The sequence below is a fragment of the Gorilla gorilla genome, chromosome 22 (assembly GCF_029281585.2).
Source record: "Gorilla gorilla gorilla isolate KB3781 chromosome 22, NHGRI_mGorGor1-v2.1_pri, whole genome shotgun sequence".
Classification (NCBI taxonomy): Eukaryota; Metazoa; Chordata; class Mammalia; order Primates; family Hominidae; genus Gorilla; species Gorilla gorilla.
In genome coordinates, this window is record NC_073246.2 from 46,201,921 (window position 1) to 46,222,239 (window position 20,319).

Sequence of the window (20,319 nt, forward strand, 5' to 3'; positions counted from 1 at the left end):
CTGCCTCCCCCATGGCTGGAAGGGCAGGTGCTTTGTTTTTGCTGGGTGGGGGAAGGTTGCGGCTTTCCACTGGGCCTCCTTTGATGCCTTCACAGGGAGCAGGAAGGGCACCACACTCCCTGGGTGACTGGTGCTGTGTCTTTGCAGGAAGGTGGTGTGTCAGTGTGGCTACACGCATGAGCAGCACTTGGAGGAGGCTACCAAGCCCCACACCTTCCAGGGCACACAGTGGGACCCAAAGAAACATGTCCAGGAGATGCCAACAGATGCGTTTGGCGACATCGTCTTCACGGGCCTGAGCCAGAAGGTGAAAAAGGTTGGTTTCCATCACTCTCGCTCTGAACTGTAGGTGGAGCTGCATGGCCGCACAGTGACATGCGGTGGTCGGCATTTCCTGGGGCAAGAGCAGGAGGCTGGCAAAGCTCCAGGGTGCATAGAGCCCACTGCACAGCAAGGGAAGCTGCGGGTAGGGGCTCTGCAAGGCAAGCAAGAGATGCACCCCACTCTCAGAGTGCTTGGCCATCTGCAAAGCAGGGTGGGGCACAGTGAGCTTTCTAGGAAGGTGCAAGCTGGGAGTGGTGAGTGAATTCTGGCTGGGTGTCCCTGGGCGGCATTTGTCAGGGCCTGGGAGGGAGTAGGGAGGAAGGAGAGGGATGCAGGACACAGATGCTCTCAGGGTGTGCTGGGAGAATGGTAGGAGGGGTGTGGGAAGGGAGGGAAAAGCTGGGGGAAGGGGCCCAGGATAGCAGGGAGGCCCATGTGGCAAGTCTGGAAGCAAACGCGAGAGTCCTTGCGAGGAGGCTAGGCCAGGCATGGCAGGATCCAGGCTGAGCCTGGCCTTTAGGAGAGCGCTGTGAGGGTGCAGACTGCTGGAGGGAGGCCCAGGTGCAGGGTTGGGTTCTGTCGTGCACAACCTCACTGAGGTCCCTGGACCAGCCATCTCTGACCAATTCTCAGGCCCCATCCCAGGCCTGTGGAGTCAGAGGCTCGGCCCCTTGCATGTTGACCAGCCTTCTGGAGGGTTCTGAGACTCGCGTGTTGACCAGCCTTCTGGAGGGTTCTGAGACTCGCGTGTTGACCAGCCTTCTGGAGGGTTCTGAGACTCGCGTGTTGACCAGCCTTCTGGAGGGTTCTGAGACTCGCGTGTTGACCAGCCTTCTGGAGGGTTCTGAGACTCGCGTGTTGACCAGCCTTCTGGAGGGTTCTGAGACTCGCGTGTTGACCAGCCTTCTGGAGGGTTCTGAGACTTGAGTGTTGACCAGCCTTCTGGAGGGTTCTGAGACAGTGATTGGGTGCCACTGTCCTGGAGGTGGGGAGGGTGGCACTGATCTCTGTGCTGGGGTCTGGAGCCCTGAACTTGGTACCTGTCGAGTGTGACCTGTCCACTCAATGCGTGGTGTTGCCATGAGGTGGCCAAAGAGGTTGAGTGGGGCAGGTCCCGGAGACGGGGTCATGTGGCCCCAGGCTTCCTGGCTGGCACAGCCCCTGAGCCACCCTGTGTCACCATGACACGTGGGTGTTGTCCAGGCCCCTGGGCCCCTCTGTCACTGTGGTCACGGGGACAGTCCTGTTGTTGGGTTTCAGTTGAGGGATTGAGGTATGGGGAGGCCCCACCCTTTGTCTGAGGCCACCGTGGCCGTGGCAGTGGTGGGTTTGAATCCAGGGTCGGTGCTGTCCCTGACCACTGACACACGGGTTCCCTCCGCCATTTTCCCTTTCCTGCAGTACGTCCGAGTCTCCCAGGACACGCCCTCCAGCGTGATCTACCACCTCATGACCCAGCACTGGGGGCTGGACGTCCCCAATCTCTTGATCTCGGTGACCGGGGGGGCCAAGAACTTCAACATGAAGCCGCGGCTGAAAAGCATTTTCCGCAGAGGCCTGGTCAAGGTGGCTCAGACCACAGGTAACTCGGAGGCTGGAGGGACACGAGGCCCCAGCGGGTGGGGTGGGCTGTGGAGGCAGTGCCGGGGCAATCAGGGCCATCAGGACCCAAAAAGTCCCTGGATGCCGCCGAGGCTGTGCCCCAGCCTGAGTCGGACCCATGCACCTCTCACCTGGGCACAGCTGCTCCCTGACACCCGGTGCTCCCCCTGGCTTGCCTGTGGGCTGGAGATGGCTCAGTGCATGGCCTGCTGGTGCCCAGGGCCAAGCAGAGATGAGAACCTCGGTGGCCTGGGAACCTTGGTGGCCTGAGAACCTTGGTGGCCTGGGAACCTTGGTGGCCTGGGAACCTCAGTGGCCTGGGTGCACGGCTGGGGCCAGCACTGCGGGCCATTTGTAGGGGGTCAGCGAGAGTTCCCGGTCATCAAGCTTTCCATTATCGCGTTTTTCCATCAAAATCAGGCAAGGAGCATTATTATTTCAATCTCTTCACTTGAGGCAACTGCCTGGTTGGAGACAAATCACCTCCCAAAGTTGCACCACTGGTGAGAGCCAGGCAGGGACCCAGTCCTGGTGGATGGTGTGAGATCCCAGGTGCCGTGACCTGGTGCCCCGCCCCACCCTAATTCCATGGGGAGGGGGCCCCAAGTCCTCACGGCTCCCTGGGCCTCCCTGGAGGGGACTGTGGATGAATAGTGAGGCCCTGAGGTGATTACTTGGCAATGTTGCGTCCGGATGGGCCTAGAGTCACCCTGCTCTTCCTGGGGTCTGGTCTTTGCCTCGCAGTGGAGTCGTAACTGAGCCTGACTTGGCCTGAGTGGCTCACAGAGTCCTCAGTTTCATTGTCTGCCTGGTGAGCGTGAGGCACGGCTGCATCTTTTGACCTGTGAGCCCCACAGCCCTGCTTGTAAAATGACCAGACCTTTTCTCAGCCTGGTCACATGGGACTCGGTTTAACGCAGGTCACCATCCCACAGGCTCTTTCTGAAGCTTTGCCACCTCAAATAATGCCACGGATTTGTTCAGGTCTCACCCGCTCCAGGTCTTGATGTTGCATTTTTTTAGCTTTCAATATCCGTGTCCTTGTCGTCCACTTCCTGGCCCAAAGCCAGTACCACCTTTTCAATTGTTATCTTTCTATCTATCTATCTCCATCCTTCCATCCATCCATTTATTTTTGAGACAGGGTCTCGCTCTGTTCCCCAGGCTGGAGTGCAGTAGCACGATCTCAGCTCATTGCAGCCTCGACCTCTTGGGCTCAGGTGATACTCCTGCCTCCGCCTCCTGAGTTGCTGGGACTAGAGGCGTATGCCACCATGCCAGGCTAATTTTTGTAGAGACAAGGTCTATGTTGTGCAGGCTGGTCTTGAACTCCTGGGCTCAAGTAATCTTCCTGCCTTGGCCTCCCAAAGTGCTGGGATAACAGGCGTGAGCCACCGTGCCTGACCGATTGGCTGTTTTTTTGTTTTTTTGTTTTTGTTTTTGGAGTCAGAGTCTTGCTCTGTCACCCAGGCTGGAGTGCAGTGGTGGTGGCGCTATCTCAGCTCACTGCAACCTCTGCCTCCTGAGTTCAAGCAATTCTCCTGCCTCAGCCTCCTGAGTAGCTGGGACTGCAGGCGTGTGCTACCATGCCTGGCTAATTTTTGTATTTTTAGTAGAGACGGGGTTTCACCATGTTGGCCAGGCTGGTCTCGAACTCCTGACCTCAGGTGATCTGCCCGCCTCGGCCTCCCAAAGTGCTGGGATTACAGGCGTGAGCCACCGTGCCCGGCCAGAGGTGTGTTTCTTACAGGGGTGGCTGCAAACCACCACCAGCAGATGGCGGGTGGGAGGTGGGGGGCATCCTTCCTAGGGACCAGGCTGAGTGTTGGGAGCGAGGAAGCACTCTGCCACACCTGGGTCCTGAAAGCTGGGAGGAAGAGGGAAAGCAAAATACAAGAATGCAGAGAGGTGCTGAGAACCGGGATCCTGAGACTGGGGCCTGAGGAGGCGGCAGGGACCGGGAGAGGGGCGGGGCCTGCTCCTGTTCCCACCCCACCTGAGCGCGTGGGAACCTCGATTCCTTACACCTGATGCTGGTTTGAAAGCCCCTGAGTGAAGAGCTCTGCGTTGATGGGGGCGGGGCATCGCTGAGCCTAGAGGGGCTCAGGCGTCAAGCTCCTGGGTGTCAGAGTGCCCCTCAGTGCTGCGGGGCCTGCCCACCCGTGCTCCTTCCCCAGGGGCTTGGATCATCACAGGGGGGTCCCACGCCGGCGTCATGAAGCAGGTAGGCGAGGCAGTGCGGGACTTCAGCCTGAGCAGCAGCTACAAGGAAGGCGAGCTCATCACCATCGGAGTCGCCACCTGGGGCACTGTCCACCGCCGCGAGGGCCTGATCCATCCCACGGTGAGTGCGGCCCCCTAGGGAGGGGAGCCTAAGACCAGGGGTGTGGGTGAGGTCTGACCGGGCGCTGTGGGGGGCAGGCGGAGTGTGCGGGGGAGGCGGGGTGTGGGTGAGGTCTGACCAGTTGCTGTGGGGAGCAGGTGGAGTGTGCAGGGGCCGGGGTGTGGGTGAGGTCTGACCAGGTGCTGTGGGGAGCAGGTGGAGTGTGCAGGGGCCGGGGTGTGGGTGACGTCTGACCGGGTCCTGCGGGGAGCAGGTGGAGTGTGTGGGGGAGGCGGGGTGTGGGTGACGTCTGACCGGGTGCTGTGGGGAGCAGGTGGAGTGTGCGGGGAGCAGGGTGTGGGTGACGTCTGACCGGGTGCTGTGGGGAGCAGGTGGAGTGTGCAGGGGCCGGGGTGTGGGTCTGACCGGGTGCTGTGGGGAGCAGGTGGAGTGTGCAGGGGCCGGGGTGTGGGTGACGTCTGACTGGGTGCTGCGGGGAGCAGGTGGAGTGTGCAGGGGCCGGGGTGTGGGTGACGTCTGACCGGGTGCTGTGGGGAGCAGGTGGAGTGTGTGGGGGAGGCGGGGTGTGGGTGACGTCTGACCGGGTGCTGTGGGGAGCAGGTGGAGTGTGCAGGGGCCGGGGTGTGGGTCTGACCGGGTGCTGTGGGGAGCAGGTGGAGTGTGCAGGGGCCGGGGTGTGGGTGACGTCTGACCGGGTGCTGCGGGGAGCAGGTGGAGTGTGCAGGGGCCGGGGTGTGGGTGACGTCTGACCGGGTGCTGTGGGGAGCAGGTGGAGTGTGTGGGGGAGGCGGGGTGTGGGTGACGTCTGACCGGGTCCTGCGGGGAGCAGGTGGAGTGTGTGGGGGAGGCGGGGTGTGGGTGACGTCTGACCGGGTGCTGTGGGGAGCAGGTGGAGTGTGCGGGGGCCGGGGTGTGGGTCTGACCGGGTCCTGCGGGGAGCAGGTGGAGTGTGTGGGGGAGGCGGGGTGTGGGTGACGTCTGACCGGGTGCTGTGGGGAGCAGGTGGAGTGTGCGGGGGCCGGGGTGTGGGTCTGACCGGGTCCTGCGGGGAGCAGGTGGAGTGTGCAGGGGCCGGGGTGTGGGTGACGTCTGACCAGGTGCTGTGGGGAGCAGGTGGAGTGTGCGGGGGCCGGGGTGTGGGTGACGTCTGACCGGGTGCTGTGGGGAGCAGGTGGAGTGTGCAGGGGCCGGGGTGTGGGTGACGTCTGACCGGGTGCTGTGGGGAGCAGGTGGAGTGTGCAGGGGCCGGGGTGTGGGTGACATCTGACCGGGTGCTGCGGGGAGCAGGTGGAGTGTGCGGGGGAGGCGGGCGCACTCAGGAGATTGGGTGCAACTCCCGGCCCAGCCCTGACCCAGGTGACCCCGGACAAACGGCTAACTTGGCTGGACTCTGGTATCTCCCTCAAGGTTGTAAGAGGGGTCCAGGTGACAATCACTCGCTGTGAGGGTTCCGCTAACAGAGCGGAGGGAGGGGGCGTGGCCAGCAGGCAGCTGGGTGGGGCTGAGCCAGGGCGATCCGACCCCGAACCGGAGCTTTTAGCACTTTGAGTCCCTGTACTCAGAGGTCTCCTGCAGCCGGGAATCCCACTGTGCTGTGGTCCCTAGCAGCCAGCACCCACCCCCAGCTTCTCCGTCAAGGTTGAGGACGGAGCACTCCTGCCTCTGATTAACTGGACGCAGGAGAAGCAGTTGCTTTAATCCGGAGCCTTGAGTTGGGACAGATAATGAGTCATTCAACCAGATTTTCCAAGGACACACTAACTTTGGTATGATGCGTGTGTGCCCCTGAATCCACGTGGTCGCGAAAGCCCAGGGAACACTGGCCTGTGACTCACTGAGCAGGTTCCCTCGTTACCCCAAGGGGTGATTTACTCCTCTGGCAGCGACACGGACACTGTGTGTCCATTCCCCGGGGCAGGTGGAGGACACTCCCAGATGCCCACGAGGGGCCCAGCAAGCACTGGCCAGCCCCAGCCCGGCTTTTGCCTTCCTTTGCGTCAGAATCATGAATGTGTCCGGCAGGGTCGGACTGGACCAGCTGTTGGGCGTTGCTTGCTCTTTTTACGAATTGAAAAACTGAAGCCAGGAGCGGCTGGGTGACGTCCCAGGTCACTCCTTACTTTCCTCCCCACACTGAGTTCAGACGACTTCCCGTGACACCACCGTTGGTGGCGGAATGGGACTGTGGCTGCTTCCGCTCAGCCACGCTCCCTCTCTGTGGACGGCGGAGGGTGTGTGTCCCAGCCCAGCTGCCGCCCTCCCTTGGGTCTGTCTCCCGGGGCTGCTGTAACCGAGGCTCACAAACCTGGTGGCTTAAAGCAGCAGAAACTTAGTCTATGAGATCTGGAATCCGCGTCGCTTGGCCATCATCCAGCCAGCGGTGTTGGCAGGGCCACCTCCCTCCAGGGCCTAGGGGAAGAGCATTCCTTGCTGCCTCCAGCGTCTGGGTGCTGATGGCATTCCCTGGCCGGTAGCCACCTCCCTCCAGTCTCTGCCTCCATGTCCCATGGCCGCCTCCCTCCAGTCTCTGCCTCCGTGTCCCGTGGCCGCCTCCCTCCAGTCTCTGCCTCCGTGTCCCGTGGCCGCCTCCCTCCAGTCTCTGCCTCCGTGTCCCGTGGCCGCCTCCCTCCAGTCTCTGCCTCCGTGTCCCGTGGCCGCCTCCCTCCAGTCTCTGCCTCCGTGTCCCGTGGCCGCCTCCCTCCAGTCTCTGCCTCCGTGTCCCGTGGCCGCCTCCCTCCAGTCTCTGCCTCCGTGTCCCGTGGCCGCCTCCCTCCAGTCTCTGCCTCCGTGTCCCGTGGCCGCCTCCCTCCAGTCTCTGCCTCCGTGTCCCGTGGCCGCCTCCCTCCAGTCTCTGCCTCCGTGTCTCGTGGCCTTCTCTGTGTGCCTGTGTCAAATCTCCCCCAAGAGTTCCGTAAGAATACTCATGATGGCATGTAGATCCCACTAGGGTCATCTAGGGTGATGCCTTCATATCAAGATCTTTAACTGACATCTGCAAAGATGCTTTTCCAAACAAGGAAATGAGGAGCAGCACTTACCGGGTCCATGAGCAGGCCTTGATGTCTTTGGGTGGCCATGATTCAGCCAACTGCGGTCCTCCCTTTGACCTCAAAGATTCCTGTCCACTCCACAGGCAAAATATGTTCACACCATTGCCAGATCTTGGCTGGGTGTGGGGGCTCACACCTGTCATCCCAGCACATTGGGAGGCTGAGGTGGGCGGATCACTTGAGGACAAAAGTTCAAGACCAGCTTGGCCAATATGGTGGAAACCCTGTCTTTACTAAAAATACAAAAATTAACTGGGCATAGTGGCAGGCGCCTGTAATCCCAGCTGAGGAAGAATTGCTTGAACCCAGGAGCTGGAGGTTGCAGGGAACCGAGATCATGCCACTGCACTCCAGCCTGGGTGACAGAGCAAGACTCTGTGTAAACCGAACCGAACCGAACCGAACCAAACCGAACCAAATGATCCCCTCCAACTACAAACCTGTTACAGCAGAAACTCCAAGATCAAAATCTCATGTAAATATCATAAGCTTGGCCGAGTGCGGTGGCTTACACCTGTCATCCCAACACTTTGGGAGGCCAAGGCAGGCAGATCACCTGAGGTCAGGAGCTCAAGACCAGCCTGGTCAACATGGAGAAACCCCGTCTCTACAAAAAATTAGCTGGGCATGGTGGTAGGCGACTGTAATCCCAGCTACTGGGAGGCCGAGGCAGGAGAATCGCTTGAACCCGGGAGGCAGAGGTTGCAGCGAGCCAAGGTTGTGCCACTGCACTCCAGCCCAGGTGACAGAGCGAGACACCGTCTCAAGCAAAACAAAACAAACAAAAATATCATCAGCTCAAAAGTCCCAAATGTCATCATTTAAGTCAGGGACGCTGAAGACTCTGGGTCTGATCCATTCTGGGGCAGAATTTCTCTTCATGTGTGCACCTGTGAGACCAGAAAACAAGTCACCTGTCTCCAAAATACAAGGGAAGAGCAGGTGTAGCATCACAGCTGCAGACACTCATTCCCAATGGGGGAACACGGGAGGAACGAAGGCATCACCAGCCCCAGGCAATTCCAAAACCCAGCAGGCAGAATGCACTAGGTGATAAGACGGGGGAGACCCCTCTGTGGCTTGGGCACCCCCTACCCTGCTCTGTGTCCACGGCCCTGCCTTCAGGACGATCCTTTTCCCTAAAGGTTATAGCTTTTTGTCTGCTTGAAGATTTTAAGGAGTCTGACGACCTTTCATTTTATCCCGTCTCTGTCCCTTTCAGTCCAAATTTGCAGTGTTGTTGTTGATATAACATTTGTGAAAACCTTGCGGTCCTCCTTTGAATGCCATAGAAATTTCTGCCAGTAGACAGAAAGGGCTCTGCAGACCTTTCCTGTGATGCTGTCTCCACTTCTGGCTTCTGAGATGGTTGAGTGAATTGCAGTCTCCTTGCCTAGTCTCTTCATCACTAGCAGGAGGTTGTTTAGACACACCCTTGGCCCTCTCTCTGTTTTTTTTTTTTTTTTTGAGAGAGTCTCACTCTGTCGCCCAGGCTGGAGTGCAGTGGTGCAATCTCAGCTCACTGCAACCTCCGCCTCCCGGGTTCAAGCAATTCTCCTGCCTCAGCCTCCTGAGTAACTAGGTCTACAGGCACCCACCACCACGCCCAGCTAATTTTTGTATTTTTAGTAGAGACAGGGTTTCTCCATGTTGGCCAGGCTGGTCTCGAACTTCTGACCTGAAGTGATCCGCCCGCCTCGGCCCCCCAAAGTGCTGGGATTACAGGCGTGAGCCACTGCGCTTGGCCATTGGTCTTCTCTTTAGAGTCTGCTTTTCAAACAGTGAATCTCTTTTCATTTTCTGCATTATATGCGACTTGCATTATATGCGACCTGGATAGGCTGAGAATTTCCCACATCATCAAGTCCTGGTTCCATTTTGTCTGTCAGTTTTTTCCCTCAATTTCTCTCTTTCCTTTTGCATTTTGTGAGAAGCAGCAAGAAAAAAAGCCAGGCCACAACTTGAACACTTTGCTTGGAGATCTCTGCGGCTAAATCTTCAAGTTCATCATTTATAGTTCTGCTCTCCACAAAACTGCACAGCACAATTCAGCCAGGCTTTCTGTCACTCTGCAACAAAGGTGGCCTTCCCTCCAGTCTCCAGTACCACATTTCCCACTTCCTTCTGAGCCCTCACCAGAAGCATCTGTGATGTTCATTTTTCTGCTAAAATTCTGTTCATGCCAGTATATGTATTCTCTCTCTCTCTTTTTTTTTTTTTTGAGACGGAGCCTTGCTCTTTTGCCCAGGCTGGAGTGCAGTGGTGCGATCTCGGCTCACTGCAACCTCCGCCTTCTGGGTTCAAGCAAATCCCCCACCTTAGCCTCCCGAGTAGCTGGGATTACAGGCATGTGCCACGACACACAGCTAATTTTTGTATTTTTAGTACAGACTGGGTTTCACCATGTTGGCCAGGCTGGTCTTGAACTCCAGACCTCAACTGATCTGCCCACCTTGGCCTCCCAAAGTGCTGGGATTCCAGGCGTGAGCCACCGTGCCTGGCCCATATATATATTTTCTAAGGCAGCGGTCCCCAGCCTTTTTGGCACCAGGAACTGGTTTCGTGGAAGACAGTTTTTCCACAGATGGGGGCGGGGTGGTAAGCGGTTGGTTTGGGGATGATTCAAGCACGTTACGTTTATTGTGCACTTTATTTCTATTATTACTTTGTAATATATAATGCAGTAATCATACAACTCACCATAATGTAGGATCAGTGGGAGCTCTGAGCTTGTTTTCCTGCAGCTAGACGGTCCCATCATCTGGGGGTGATGGGGGACAGTGACAGATCATTAGGCATTACATTTTCATAAGGGGAGTACAACCTAGGTCCCTCGCATGCACAGTTCACAGTAAGGTTAGTATTCCCATGAGAATCTAATGCCGTGGATCTGACAGGAGGTGGAGCTCAGGCAGTCACACACACGATGGGGAGTGGCTGTAAATAGGGATGAAGCTTCGCTCGCTCACCCACCACCCACCTCCTGCTGTGTGCAGCCCAGATCCTCACAGGCCACAGACCATTACCAGTCCATGGCCCAGGGGATGGGGGACCCCTGCTCTAAGGCAACAAAGTCTTCTCTGCCCTGCTCCTCACTTCCTTCTGAGCCCTTACTGTGAGTTGTTTTTTTTCTGAGACAGGGTCTCACTGTTGCCCAGGCTGGAGTGTGTTGGTGCAATCCTCAGCCTTGACCTCCCGGGCTCAAGTGATCTTCCCATCTCAGCCTCCCAAGTAGCTGGGACTACAGGTGTGCACCACCATGCCCGGCTAATTTTTTCATTTTTGTAGACATGAGATCTGCTATGTTGTCCAGGCTGGTCTCGAACTCCAGGGCTCAGGTGATCCTCCCGCCTTGGCCTCCCAAAGTGCTGGGACTACAGGCGTGAGCCACTGCGCCCGTCTCTGCAAGGCCTGTAACACCACATTCCCACCAACATTCTCTTCAAGGACGTTGAGACGTTTTACATTCATGGTGCTTCTAAATCCTCCTGTTGTCTCCCCGTTGCCAGTTTCAATGCCACTTCCACATTTTTAGGTGTTTGTTACAGCAGCACCCCACTTCCTCACCCCAGACCTGTATCCGTTTCCTGTGGCTGCCGTAACAAATGGCCTCAAGCCTGAAACAGCAGCATTGTGGTCTCTCACGTGTCTGGAGGACAGAACTCTGAAGTCAGGGTCACACGTCTGTTTCTCCGCCTCCTCCACTCTGGGGGGTCCGGCTTTCTCCACTTGTGGCTATGTCACTCGCCCCTGCCTCTGTGGTCCCTCGGCCTCCTCTCCTGTGTATGTCCCCCACCACCTCTCTCCTGTAAGGACACCTGTGATGGTATTTTGGGCCCACTCGGATCATCCAAGTTAATCTTCTCATGTTTCGATCACATGTGCAAAGTCGCTTTCTCCAATAAGGCCACATCCACAGATTCCAGGGACTGGGACCTGGTCTCTCTGGGGGCCGGTGTTCAGCCTGCTCGTGTTAGAGAGGCAGAGCTTTCCAGAAGCAGTGTCTGACGCTTCCTGGCCATCCCAGGGCAGCTTCCCCGCTGAGTACATACTGGATGAGGACGGCCAAGGGAACCTGACCTGCCTAGACAGCAACCACTCTCACTTCATCCTCGTGGACGACGGGACCCACGGCCAGTACGGGGTGGAGATTCCTCTGAGGACCAGGCTGGAGAGGTTCATATCGGAGCAGACCAAGGAAAGAGGAGGTAGAGGAGCTCACTTTCGAGGGTGATTGGGCAGAGAGCACAGTGGGCTGGTCAGAGTGTCAGGTACAGCTGGTCACGACCAGGACGTTCAATAGGCCTGGCGCTCAGGCAGAGTGCAGTGGGCTGGTCAGAGTGTCAGGTACAGCTGGTCATGACCAGGACGTTCAACAGGTGTGGCGCTTGGCAGAGAGTGCAGTGGGCTGGTCAGAGTGTCAGGTACAGCTGGTCACAGGTCGTTCGTGGCACTCGGCAGAGAGCGCGGTGAGCTGGTCAGACTGTCAGGTACAGCTGGTCACGACCAGGATGTTCATGGTACTCGGAACGTCCTCAGAACACACCTGGGTTTCTTTCCCGTGTCTCTTTATACTTTGTTCCAGGAGGGTCATCTTCTCTTGCCCATTTTAGCCAGTGGGAGGGCGGTCTGGGGGGCTGGCAGCTCCCCTGTGTGCTCGCAGGTAATGGGCCAACCTACATTTTTTTTGAGACAGGGTCTGGAGCGCAGTGGTATGATCTCAGCTCACTGTAGCCTCGAACTTCCGGGCTCAAGGGATCCTCCCATCACCCTCCCAAAGTGCTGGGATTACAAGCTTGAACCACTGTGCCTGGCCCTACAATTATTTTAAACCTTGATCATGGTCTGGTCTCAGGTTCAGAAATCAGAATGTACGATAGTCAAAACTTAGGATTTGATACCTTTTTCCTAATAGGTGGGATGGGATGGGTTTGAGGACGTCGGGAGGTCAAGTGCAGAGTTTTGCATATCGCTTGAGGAGGGTTCAAAGAGGAGATGGTGAACGGGAGGTGTCTGGCCTGTGCCCGGGTGGGCTGGGGTCCCTTGCAGGGTTCCTTGTGCATCGAACTCCCCTGGAGGGTTTCTCACCAGCTTGTGGGCCCCAGCCCCAGGGTCCAACTCAGCAGCTCCAGGTGGGTTGAGAACTTGCATTAGGAGCATGTTCCCTGGTGAGGGCAATGCTGCAGTTCAGGCACCAGGGACCACACTTTGAGAACCTGCTTGACTAGTAGGAGCACGTTCCCTGGTGAGGACGATGCTGTGGTTCAGGGACCACACTTTGAGAACCCTGCTTGACTAGTAGGAGCACATTCCCTGGTGAGGACGATGCTGCAGTTCAGGGACCAGGGACCACACTTTGAGAACCTGCTTGACTAGTAGGAGCACGTTCCCTGGTGAGGACGATGCTGTGGTTCAGGGACCACACTTTGAGAACCCTGCTTGACTAGTAGGAGCACATTCCCTGGTGAGGACGATGCTGCAGTTCAGGGACCAGGGACCACACTTTGAGAACCCTGCTTGACTAGTAGGAGCACGTTCCCTGGTGAGGATGATGCTGCAGTTCAGGGACCAGGGACCACACTTTGAGAACCTGCTTGACTAGTAGGAGCACGTTCCCTGGTGAGGGTGATGCTGCGGTTCAGGGACCACACTTTGAGAACCCTGCTTGACTAGGACATCTGGGGTGGGATGTGTGGGTGAGTGTGTGAAGACGATGGGCCCGTGGGGGGCTCACAGACAGAGTTTGCTGCCTGGGGAAAGGGGTTGCTAAGTCCTTCTCAGGCTCCACTGCTGTTGGGCTGGATGAAGTTCAGGGTGGGGCTGGGCGGATGGACACAGGATGGACGGGCCGCATGCTGCTCGCATCCACGCGTGGCAGGTTGTGCCACCTGCTTGGGGCGTCAGCTCTGATTGTCCATAGCCCCTCTCCCTCCCTCCCAAGAAAGCAGGCAGGGGTGGATGGGAAGCAAGCGAGCGGGGAAGTGTGGGTGGCGGGGGGCTCTTGAGTCTGCTCATTGATGTGGAACAGGCAGGTCCCCCGGGAATGTGGAGCTTTGACCTTTAACGGCGACTCAGCACTGGCAGGAGGCCTCCCAGCAGGTGCTTCAGTGTGTGGTTAGGCTGGAGCCGGCAGGGGGCAGGGGAGAGTGCCCCCAGTGCAGGGTCTTGCCCCCCACCTCTGTCCCCTCACTCGGCTCCATGCTTTGTTCAGGTGTGGCCCTCACTCGGCTCCGTGCTTTGTTTAGGTGTGGCCCTCACTCAGCTGTGTTCTTTTTCTAGGTGTGGCCATCAAGATCCCCATCGTGTGTGTGGTGCTGGAGGGCGGCCCGGGCACGTTGCACGTGAGTATGGCCAGGTGGGAGGGGGCATGTGTGGGCCCGTCCCGCTGCAGGCAGATGACTGTCCAAAAGTGCTTGTCTCAGAACTCAAGACTGTTGGCAAGAGGGCGATGAGCTTGCCCACCAGAAGAAGAGAAAGAGCATCTACGCTGTGTCGGGGCTGCTTCTGGGTGGGTGGAGGATGGGTCGGAGGAAGGTGCCTGGAGGAGGAGGCTGGGCTTGGCTGTTACTGGGCCATTGACCGGCGTGGAAGGAAAGGGTGGGGCCCCAGGGCCTGGAGTGAGTGGGGAGCCTCTGCCCCCAGGACCTGCTGGGGAGGCTGGGGGGTTTCTACAACTCTGCCCCGAAGATTCCTCCAGGAAGCATTTTTCAAAGTATAGGGCCGTGGCCCCCATCCCAGATCTGTGGTGCCAGCAGCTGTGTGACCGCCGATTTGGCAGGCAGCTTGAATGCGCTGCTCTGCCAGCCTTCCTTCCCGACCCTAACCCTAACTGGTTTGTGGCGTGCAGGGTGCGAGGTGACCTCACCTGCTGTAGGAATGTACGAGGACATATAGCCTGAGGATCTGGAGCAAGAGTATGGGCTTTTGTGAAGGATGGGATCACAGGCAACGTCCCATTTATGTTTCATGATTGCAGGAGGTCAAAACAGAGCCTTGGGGGCTTGAGGCTGGATGGGAATCCATAGAGCACTGGGTCCCCACTCCCTATGCGTGCCGAGTACCCTTCACGGCTCTTCTGCTGGGGCGGCTGCACCCGCCTCCTTACCCCAGGCTGATGCTCATGCACCCGGCAGGGTCCTTCCTGCCAGACGGCTTTGTGGCCAGTCCCTTCCCGAAGTCCAGCACACCCTGGAGCCCAGGGGCCCTCCTCATGGCCCTGCTCTTACTGTGGGCTTTTATGAGGTCGGTAACTCCAGGTCCATGCAGCGTCCCCTTTGCTGCGAGGCCCTCACGTCTGCAGGTCCATGGGCAAAAATGCTGGGAGTCTTTGATTCTGCTGGTGCTGAGGCCTGAGAGGCGCCAGGTATGCAGCCCCCAGTGTGTTGGGGCAGCTCCCTCTTCCCCCAGAGCAGGCGATGCCACCAAACTAATAAGTGCTTTCAGTGGATCTCGGAGTAGTGTTAGCCAGCCCTGCCCTTAGCTGGCCTTGGAGAATTCTCCATTTCAGAAAGCATCGGAGCGAGGCGAGTACCCAGTCCCGGGCTCACACCCCCACCTGCCTTGCAGACCATCTACAACGCCACCACCAACGGCACCCCCTGCGTGGTCGTGGAGGGCTCGGGCCGCGTGGCCGACGTCATTGCCCAGGTGGCCAACCTGCCTGTCTCGGACATCACTATCTCCCTGATCCAGCAGAAACTGAGCGTGTTCTTCCAGGAGATGTTTGAGACCTTCACGGAAAGCGGGATTGTCGAGTGGACCAAAAAGGTGAGGCTGACGGGCACGACGGTCACCAGCATGTGGCTGCTTTGCAGAGACACTGTCAGCCTGGTGGGCAGGACCAGGACTCACGGACCGATGCGGAGAACCCACCGGGTCTGAGCGGGTGCCAGAGCGATTTGCAGAGGGCAGGGCACAGGTGGGAAACCTCCTGGCTGGGGTCCGGAGGTCAGATCCCAAGACAGCACGTGAAAGGAGGGTGTGAACCTCACCCGCAGCACACCAGGGTGGGCTGGGAACACTGCTGGGCTCAGTGGTGCTGTGAAAAGGGTCTGCTGGATTGGACGGGTGGGAGGCAGGCGCTGGGGAGGCCTCAGCCGAGTCGGGCAGCAAGGCAGCTGCTGAGTAATGGCTGTGGGTCTCACGGTCCAGTCCAGATCATAGCCTCATAGGTGAGTTAATGGAGGCATGTAGAGTGGCCTCAGGAGGGGCCATTGCCCCAGTCCAGGGGTAGATTTTGGGTGGCCCCTGCCATGACCCCAGCCTCCAGAGGGGGTCTGTCGTGAAGGGCCGTGGTTGGTCAGCCCTGGCCACCCCACCAAGCCCTTGACCAGGGGGGTGGGCTCCAGTGGAGAGCCCCTCCCCTTCCTGTACCTGCTGGTTCCAGGGTCACCTGACTCAATTCCTGGCAGGATTCTTTGCAGGGGCTGGCACTGGGGCCTTTTCATCCTCAGTTTCCCAGCAAGCCAGGGCCGGCAGAGCCCTCTGTCTATGTCTTTCCTGCAGACCCTGGACATCCCCAGGTTCTGAGTGGCTGACATGCGCTTTCCACTGTGTTTAATTTGGGTTGTGTGGGCAGTGGTGACCTCCAGCTGCAGGCCACAGGGACACACGTATTTGGCCAGATTGGGCCTGTGGAGAGTGGATTGAAAATGAGCACCCTCAGGAACCACGGGTGTCGGAAGGGCTGGGTGGAGGTCTTGGCCCCGTTGGCCGATTCAGAAGCAGAGTTTCTGTGACTGGTGATTTGTGGGTGGTACAGTGACCTTGTTTCCTTCTGTGCGTTGCGATGGTCTCAGAGTGACCTTGTTCTGCACAGATGTCTTCTGAGAGCGTTTTTGTCCGGCAGGAGAATAACATGATGTAGCTGCAAGCGTCAGATCAGTGTGTGAAAACATCGCGGTCCGGCTGTGAGCGGCCGCTCAGCTCCCCACGTCAGGGCGGCTTTCCTTCCTTCCCGGTGCCGTTGGGACTAGTCAGGCGGGCCCTGGAGCCCTCTCTCTGCTGGTTGATAAATTATTCAGGCAATTCTCAGGACTGAGTTTAATCTGCTGTTGTTGAAAGGTGCTTATTTTTAATGCACTCTCCATAGCCAAGCCAAGGCCCTGAAAGTGGTGCTTTCACACACAGCCGTCAGGCCTCAGCAGGGGCTCGGCATTCGCTGATGCTCCTGCTCAGTGGGGAGGGGCCCAGCCATGCAGCCAGGGTCAGTGCGCTCCTTTAACACGCCTTCTCGGAGTGTCCGTCTACACTGTGGAGGAGTTGCAGAGCCACCCTCGGGTGCTGCGGCTGGTGGGCGGCCCCGTCAGAGGGGCCCGGGGGCCTCCCTGCAGGGGCTCACAGCTGTGGCCAGGAAGAAGTTGCCCACCCTCGCTCAGCCTTGCCTTTCTCATCTGTTAAGTAGGGGTACTGAGTGCTCGACTCAGACGAGGAAACGAGGCCCTGGCGTCCATATGGGCTCAGACGCTGGGAGCTGCTTCACCCTATGAGGACAGGGCAGGCTGAAGTCCAGGAGACTTTTATGGGCTCAGACGCTGGGAGCTGCTTTACGGTATGAGGATGGGGGTGCTGAAAGCCAGGAGACCTTTGGCTGCTGGATGAGGGTGGAGTTTGCCAGGGAGCTCAGGATGTGTTTTGGAGTTGTCACGACAGCTGGACCCCGAGGGATGGGGCACCGTTGGGGTCTTAGGCATGGAGGTGGAGTATGAGGAGCCCTCCAGGTGAGGGCAGAGTCTATGTGGAGGCAATGGGGCCAGGCTGGGGATGAGGAGAGAAGCAGGGAAGGCCAGGTGTGGCTGGCCTGGGGAGCCAGAGGGACAAGGCTGAGGCTTACTTTGGGAGCAGTGGGAGCCGTGGGAAGATGCGTTTGTGGAGTTGCCTGCCCTGGACACAGGGGGAAGGTGCTTCAAGGAGGAGTAACTGTAGTAGACATACCTGCTAGGGATGCCATGATGGATGGATGGATGGATGAATGGATGGATGAATGGTGGGTGGGTGGTAGATAGATGGATGGATGATGGGTGGGTGTGTGGATGGCTGGATGGAAAGATGGATGGATGAATAGATGGATGGATGGATGGTGGGTGGGTGGGTGGGCATGTGGATGGATGGATGGAGGGATAGATGGGTGGGTGTGTGGATGGCTGGATGGAAAGATGGATGGATGAATAGATGGATGGATGGATGGTGGGTGGGTGGGTGGGCATGTGGATGGATGGATGGAGGGATAGATGGGTGGGTGTGTGGATGGCTGGATGGAAAGATGGATGGATGAATAGATGGATGGATGGATGGTGGGTGGGTGGGTGGGCATGTGGATGGATGGATGGAGGGATAGATGGGTAGCTAGATGATAAGTAGATTAGATGGATGGATGGATGGATAGATAGATAGACAGACAGGTGATAAAATGGATGGACTGGGCACTGTGGCTCACACTTGTAATCCCAGCACTTTGGGAGGTTGATGCGGGTGGATCACTTGAGGTCAGGAGTTTGAGACCAGCCTGGCCAACATGGTGAAACCACATCTGTACTAAAAATACAAACATTATCCAGGCATGGTGGTGGGCGCCTGTAATCCCAGCTACTTGGAGGCTGAGGCAGGAGAATTGCTTGAAGCCAGGAGGCGGAGGTTGCAGTGACCCAAGATCGTGCCACTGCACTCCAGCCTGGGTGGCAGAGCAAAAAGTCTGTCTCAAAAAAAAAAAAAAAGATGAATGAATTGATATGATAGATAGATGGATAGATAGATAGATAGTGGGTGGGAGGTAGATAGAAAGATAAGTGGATGGATGAATGGTTGGTAGGTGGGTGTGTGTATGGATGGATGGAAGCATGGATGGATGGATAGCTAGACAATAGATAGATACATGTGGATGGATAGATGGATACATGGATAGATGGATAGGTAGATAGATAGATACATACATATATACATAGATGAAACACACACATGGATGGATAGATAGATTTATAGATGGATAGATTATGTAGATAGATAGATGGATAGATGCATAGATGGATAGATAGATCAGATTATGTAGATAGATAGATGGATAGATGCATAGATGGATAGATAGATCGACTGATCGATCGACAGACAGATAGATAAATAAGTAGACAGATAGATAGGCAGGTAGGCAGGTGGTGAGGAGTGGCCTGGGCTTAGCAGGAGGGCTAGGAGGAGCAGCCTCGCATGAAGCTGCACTATCGTCAGGGTGAAGATCCGTTGCCCTTAGATTGTGTTTTCCACCCAACAGACTCTCACAAACATGATGTATTTGGTCCCCATGGATCTTCATCTGCACCGTCTAAGGCAAGAGGAGATGTGGTGGTGTCCTGGCCACAAGCGCAGGCAGGACCCAAGGCTCTGGCTGTGTCCGGGGCCTCAATTCTATGTGTCCTGGAGGAGGCAGGGGTTCAGGAGTCACTGTGTGTCTCACTTAGAAAATGCTTGTTGCAGATCCAAGATATCGTCCGGAGGCGGCAGCTGCTGACTGTCTTCCGGGAAGGCAAGGATGGTCAGCAGGACGTGGATGTGGCCATCTTGCAGGCCTTGCTGAAAGGTGAGGGTCAGGGAACATGGGGGCAATGGGGTGGAGGCCAGAATGTGAGCTCTGAGGATGCCAAGTTCTAGTCTTGAAGTGCCATGATTCTGGGAACCAGAATATTCCTCCTTGGTCAGAAACCCTGGCCAGAGGGCAGCTGGCGACGTGCAGGTGGGTGCCTGCCTGTCACCTGATGTTAGAGGTATGAGCTCCTTTATTTGTAACTGGAATCTGAGTGCAGCCTGTGTCATTTTTACCTTTGTAGTGGTCATAATTTCTCATAAAACTTCAGGGTGGAAAGAAAGAGTGCAGAAGTTGCCTCTCTCAACTTCCTGCTTGCTGGCTACTTTAGCTCCTCTACCTCTGATGCAGGAAAGAGTGTAGAGGCAGAGCAGGGCCTCAGAAATGGTGTGATGGACTCGAGCTGTAGTGGCTCTCTGTGTAACTTCTGTTGCTTAGCCTGGCCCATTCTCCAGGCCACAAACATCACTGTCCTCTTCTCATGCCACAGGAGAGAAGGCTTATGCCTCGTTGTCTTACCCAGCTGGCACCTGACACTGGGAAGCCTTGGTCTTATATGTGCTCCTCCTGCCCGATGCTGGGCTTCTCACCCTCCAGGGTCGGAGGCCCCAGGCTGATTCTGAAGGGCTCAGCAGAGTGGGCCCAGGCTGGGATCAGCAGGGAACTTTTGTGATAAAGGCCAGACTTTCATCTTGCTTCTGTGTTGATTTGAGACTCCCATTATCAAGGACTTGATGTTGTGCATAAAACCTCACACCAACAGCGAGATGATAGACTACATATTAGACCACAAATTAAGCCTTAATTTATCTCTCAATAGATTTAAGATAGATATTATACAAATTATCTTCTCTGACAACAAGATGAAGTTAGGAATTAATAATGGATGTAAAAGTGGAAAATTCACAAAGTTGTGGAAACTAAATAACACTACCTTACACAGCCAATGGATGAAAGAAGAAATCAAAAGGGAAATCAAGAAACCAATGAAAACAAAAGCACAATATATCAAAGCTTATGGGACATAGCAAAAACAATGCTAATGGAGAAATTTATAGCTATAAATGCTTACATTAAAAAATAAGATCTTAAACCAACAACCTAACTTTACAACTTAAGTAATTAGAAAAATAAGAACAAATGAAATCCAAAAGTAGCAGAATGAAGGAAATAGTACAGATTAGAGCAGAGATCAATGACATAAAGAATAGAAAATTGCAGAGAAAATCAATAAAGTAAAAAATTGGTTATTTGAAAAGATCAACAGAATTGACACACATTTAGCTAACTGGACTAAGAAAAAAGAAAGAAGATTCATATTACTAAAATTAGAAATGAAAGTAGGGACATTACTCCTGACTCTACAGAAGTAAAAGGATTCTGTGAATAATTGTATGCCAACAAGTTGGATAACCTAGATGTGTTAGTCT

At 56.2% G+C, this 20,319-nt stretch overlaps 1 protein-coding gene across 3 annotated transcripts in view; it reads left to right on the forward strand.

Moving 5' to 3' along the window:
• Positions 1-20,319, forward strand: part of TRPM2 (transient receptor potential cation channel subfamily M member 2) — a 104,128-nt gene that overhangs the window by 16,497 nt on the left and 67,312 nt on the right. For all 3 annotated transcript variants that reach the window (XM_055373718.2, XM_055373712.2, XM_055373713.2), the window contains exons 4-10: positions 148-316; positions 1,726-1,906; positions 4,104-4,270; positions 11,348-11,528; positions 13,600-13,661; positions 14,887-15,087; positions 18,784-18,886. In XM_055373718.2, the coding sequence (XP_055229693.1) occupies positions 148-316; positions 1,726-1,906; positions 4,104-4,270; positions 11,348-11,528; positions 13,600-13,661; positions 14,887-15,087; positions 18,784-18,886 (1,064 nt within the window). The remainder of the gene's footprint in view (positions 1-147; positions 317-1,725; positions 1,907-4,103; positions 4,271-11,347; positions 11,529-13,599; positions 13,662-14,886; positions 15,088-18,783; positions 18,887-20,319) is intronic.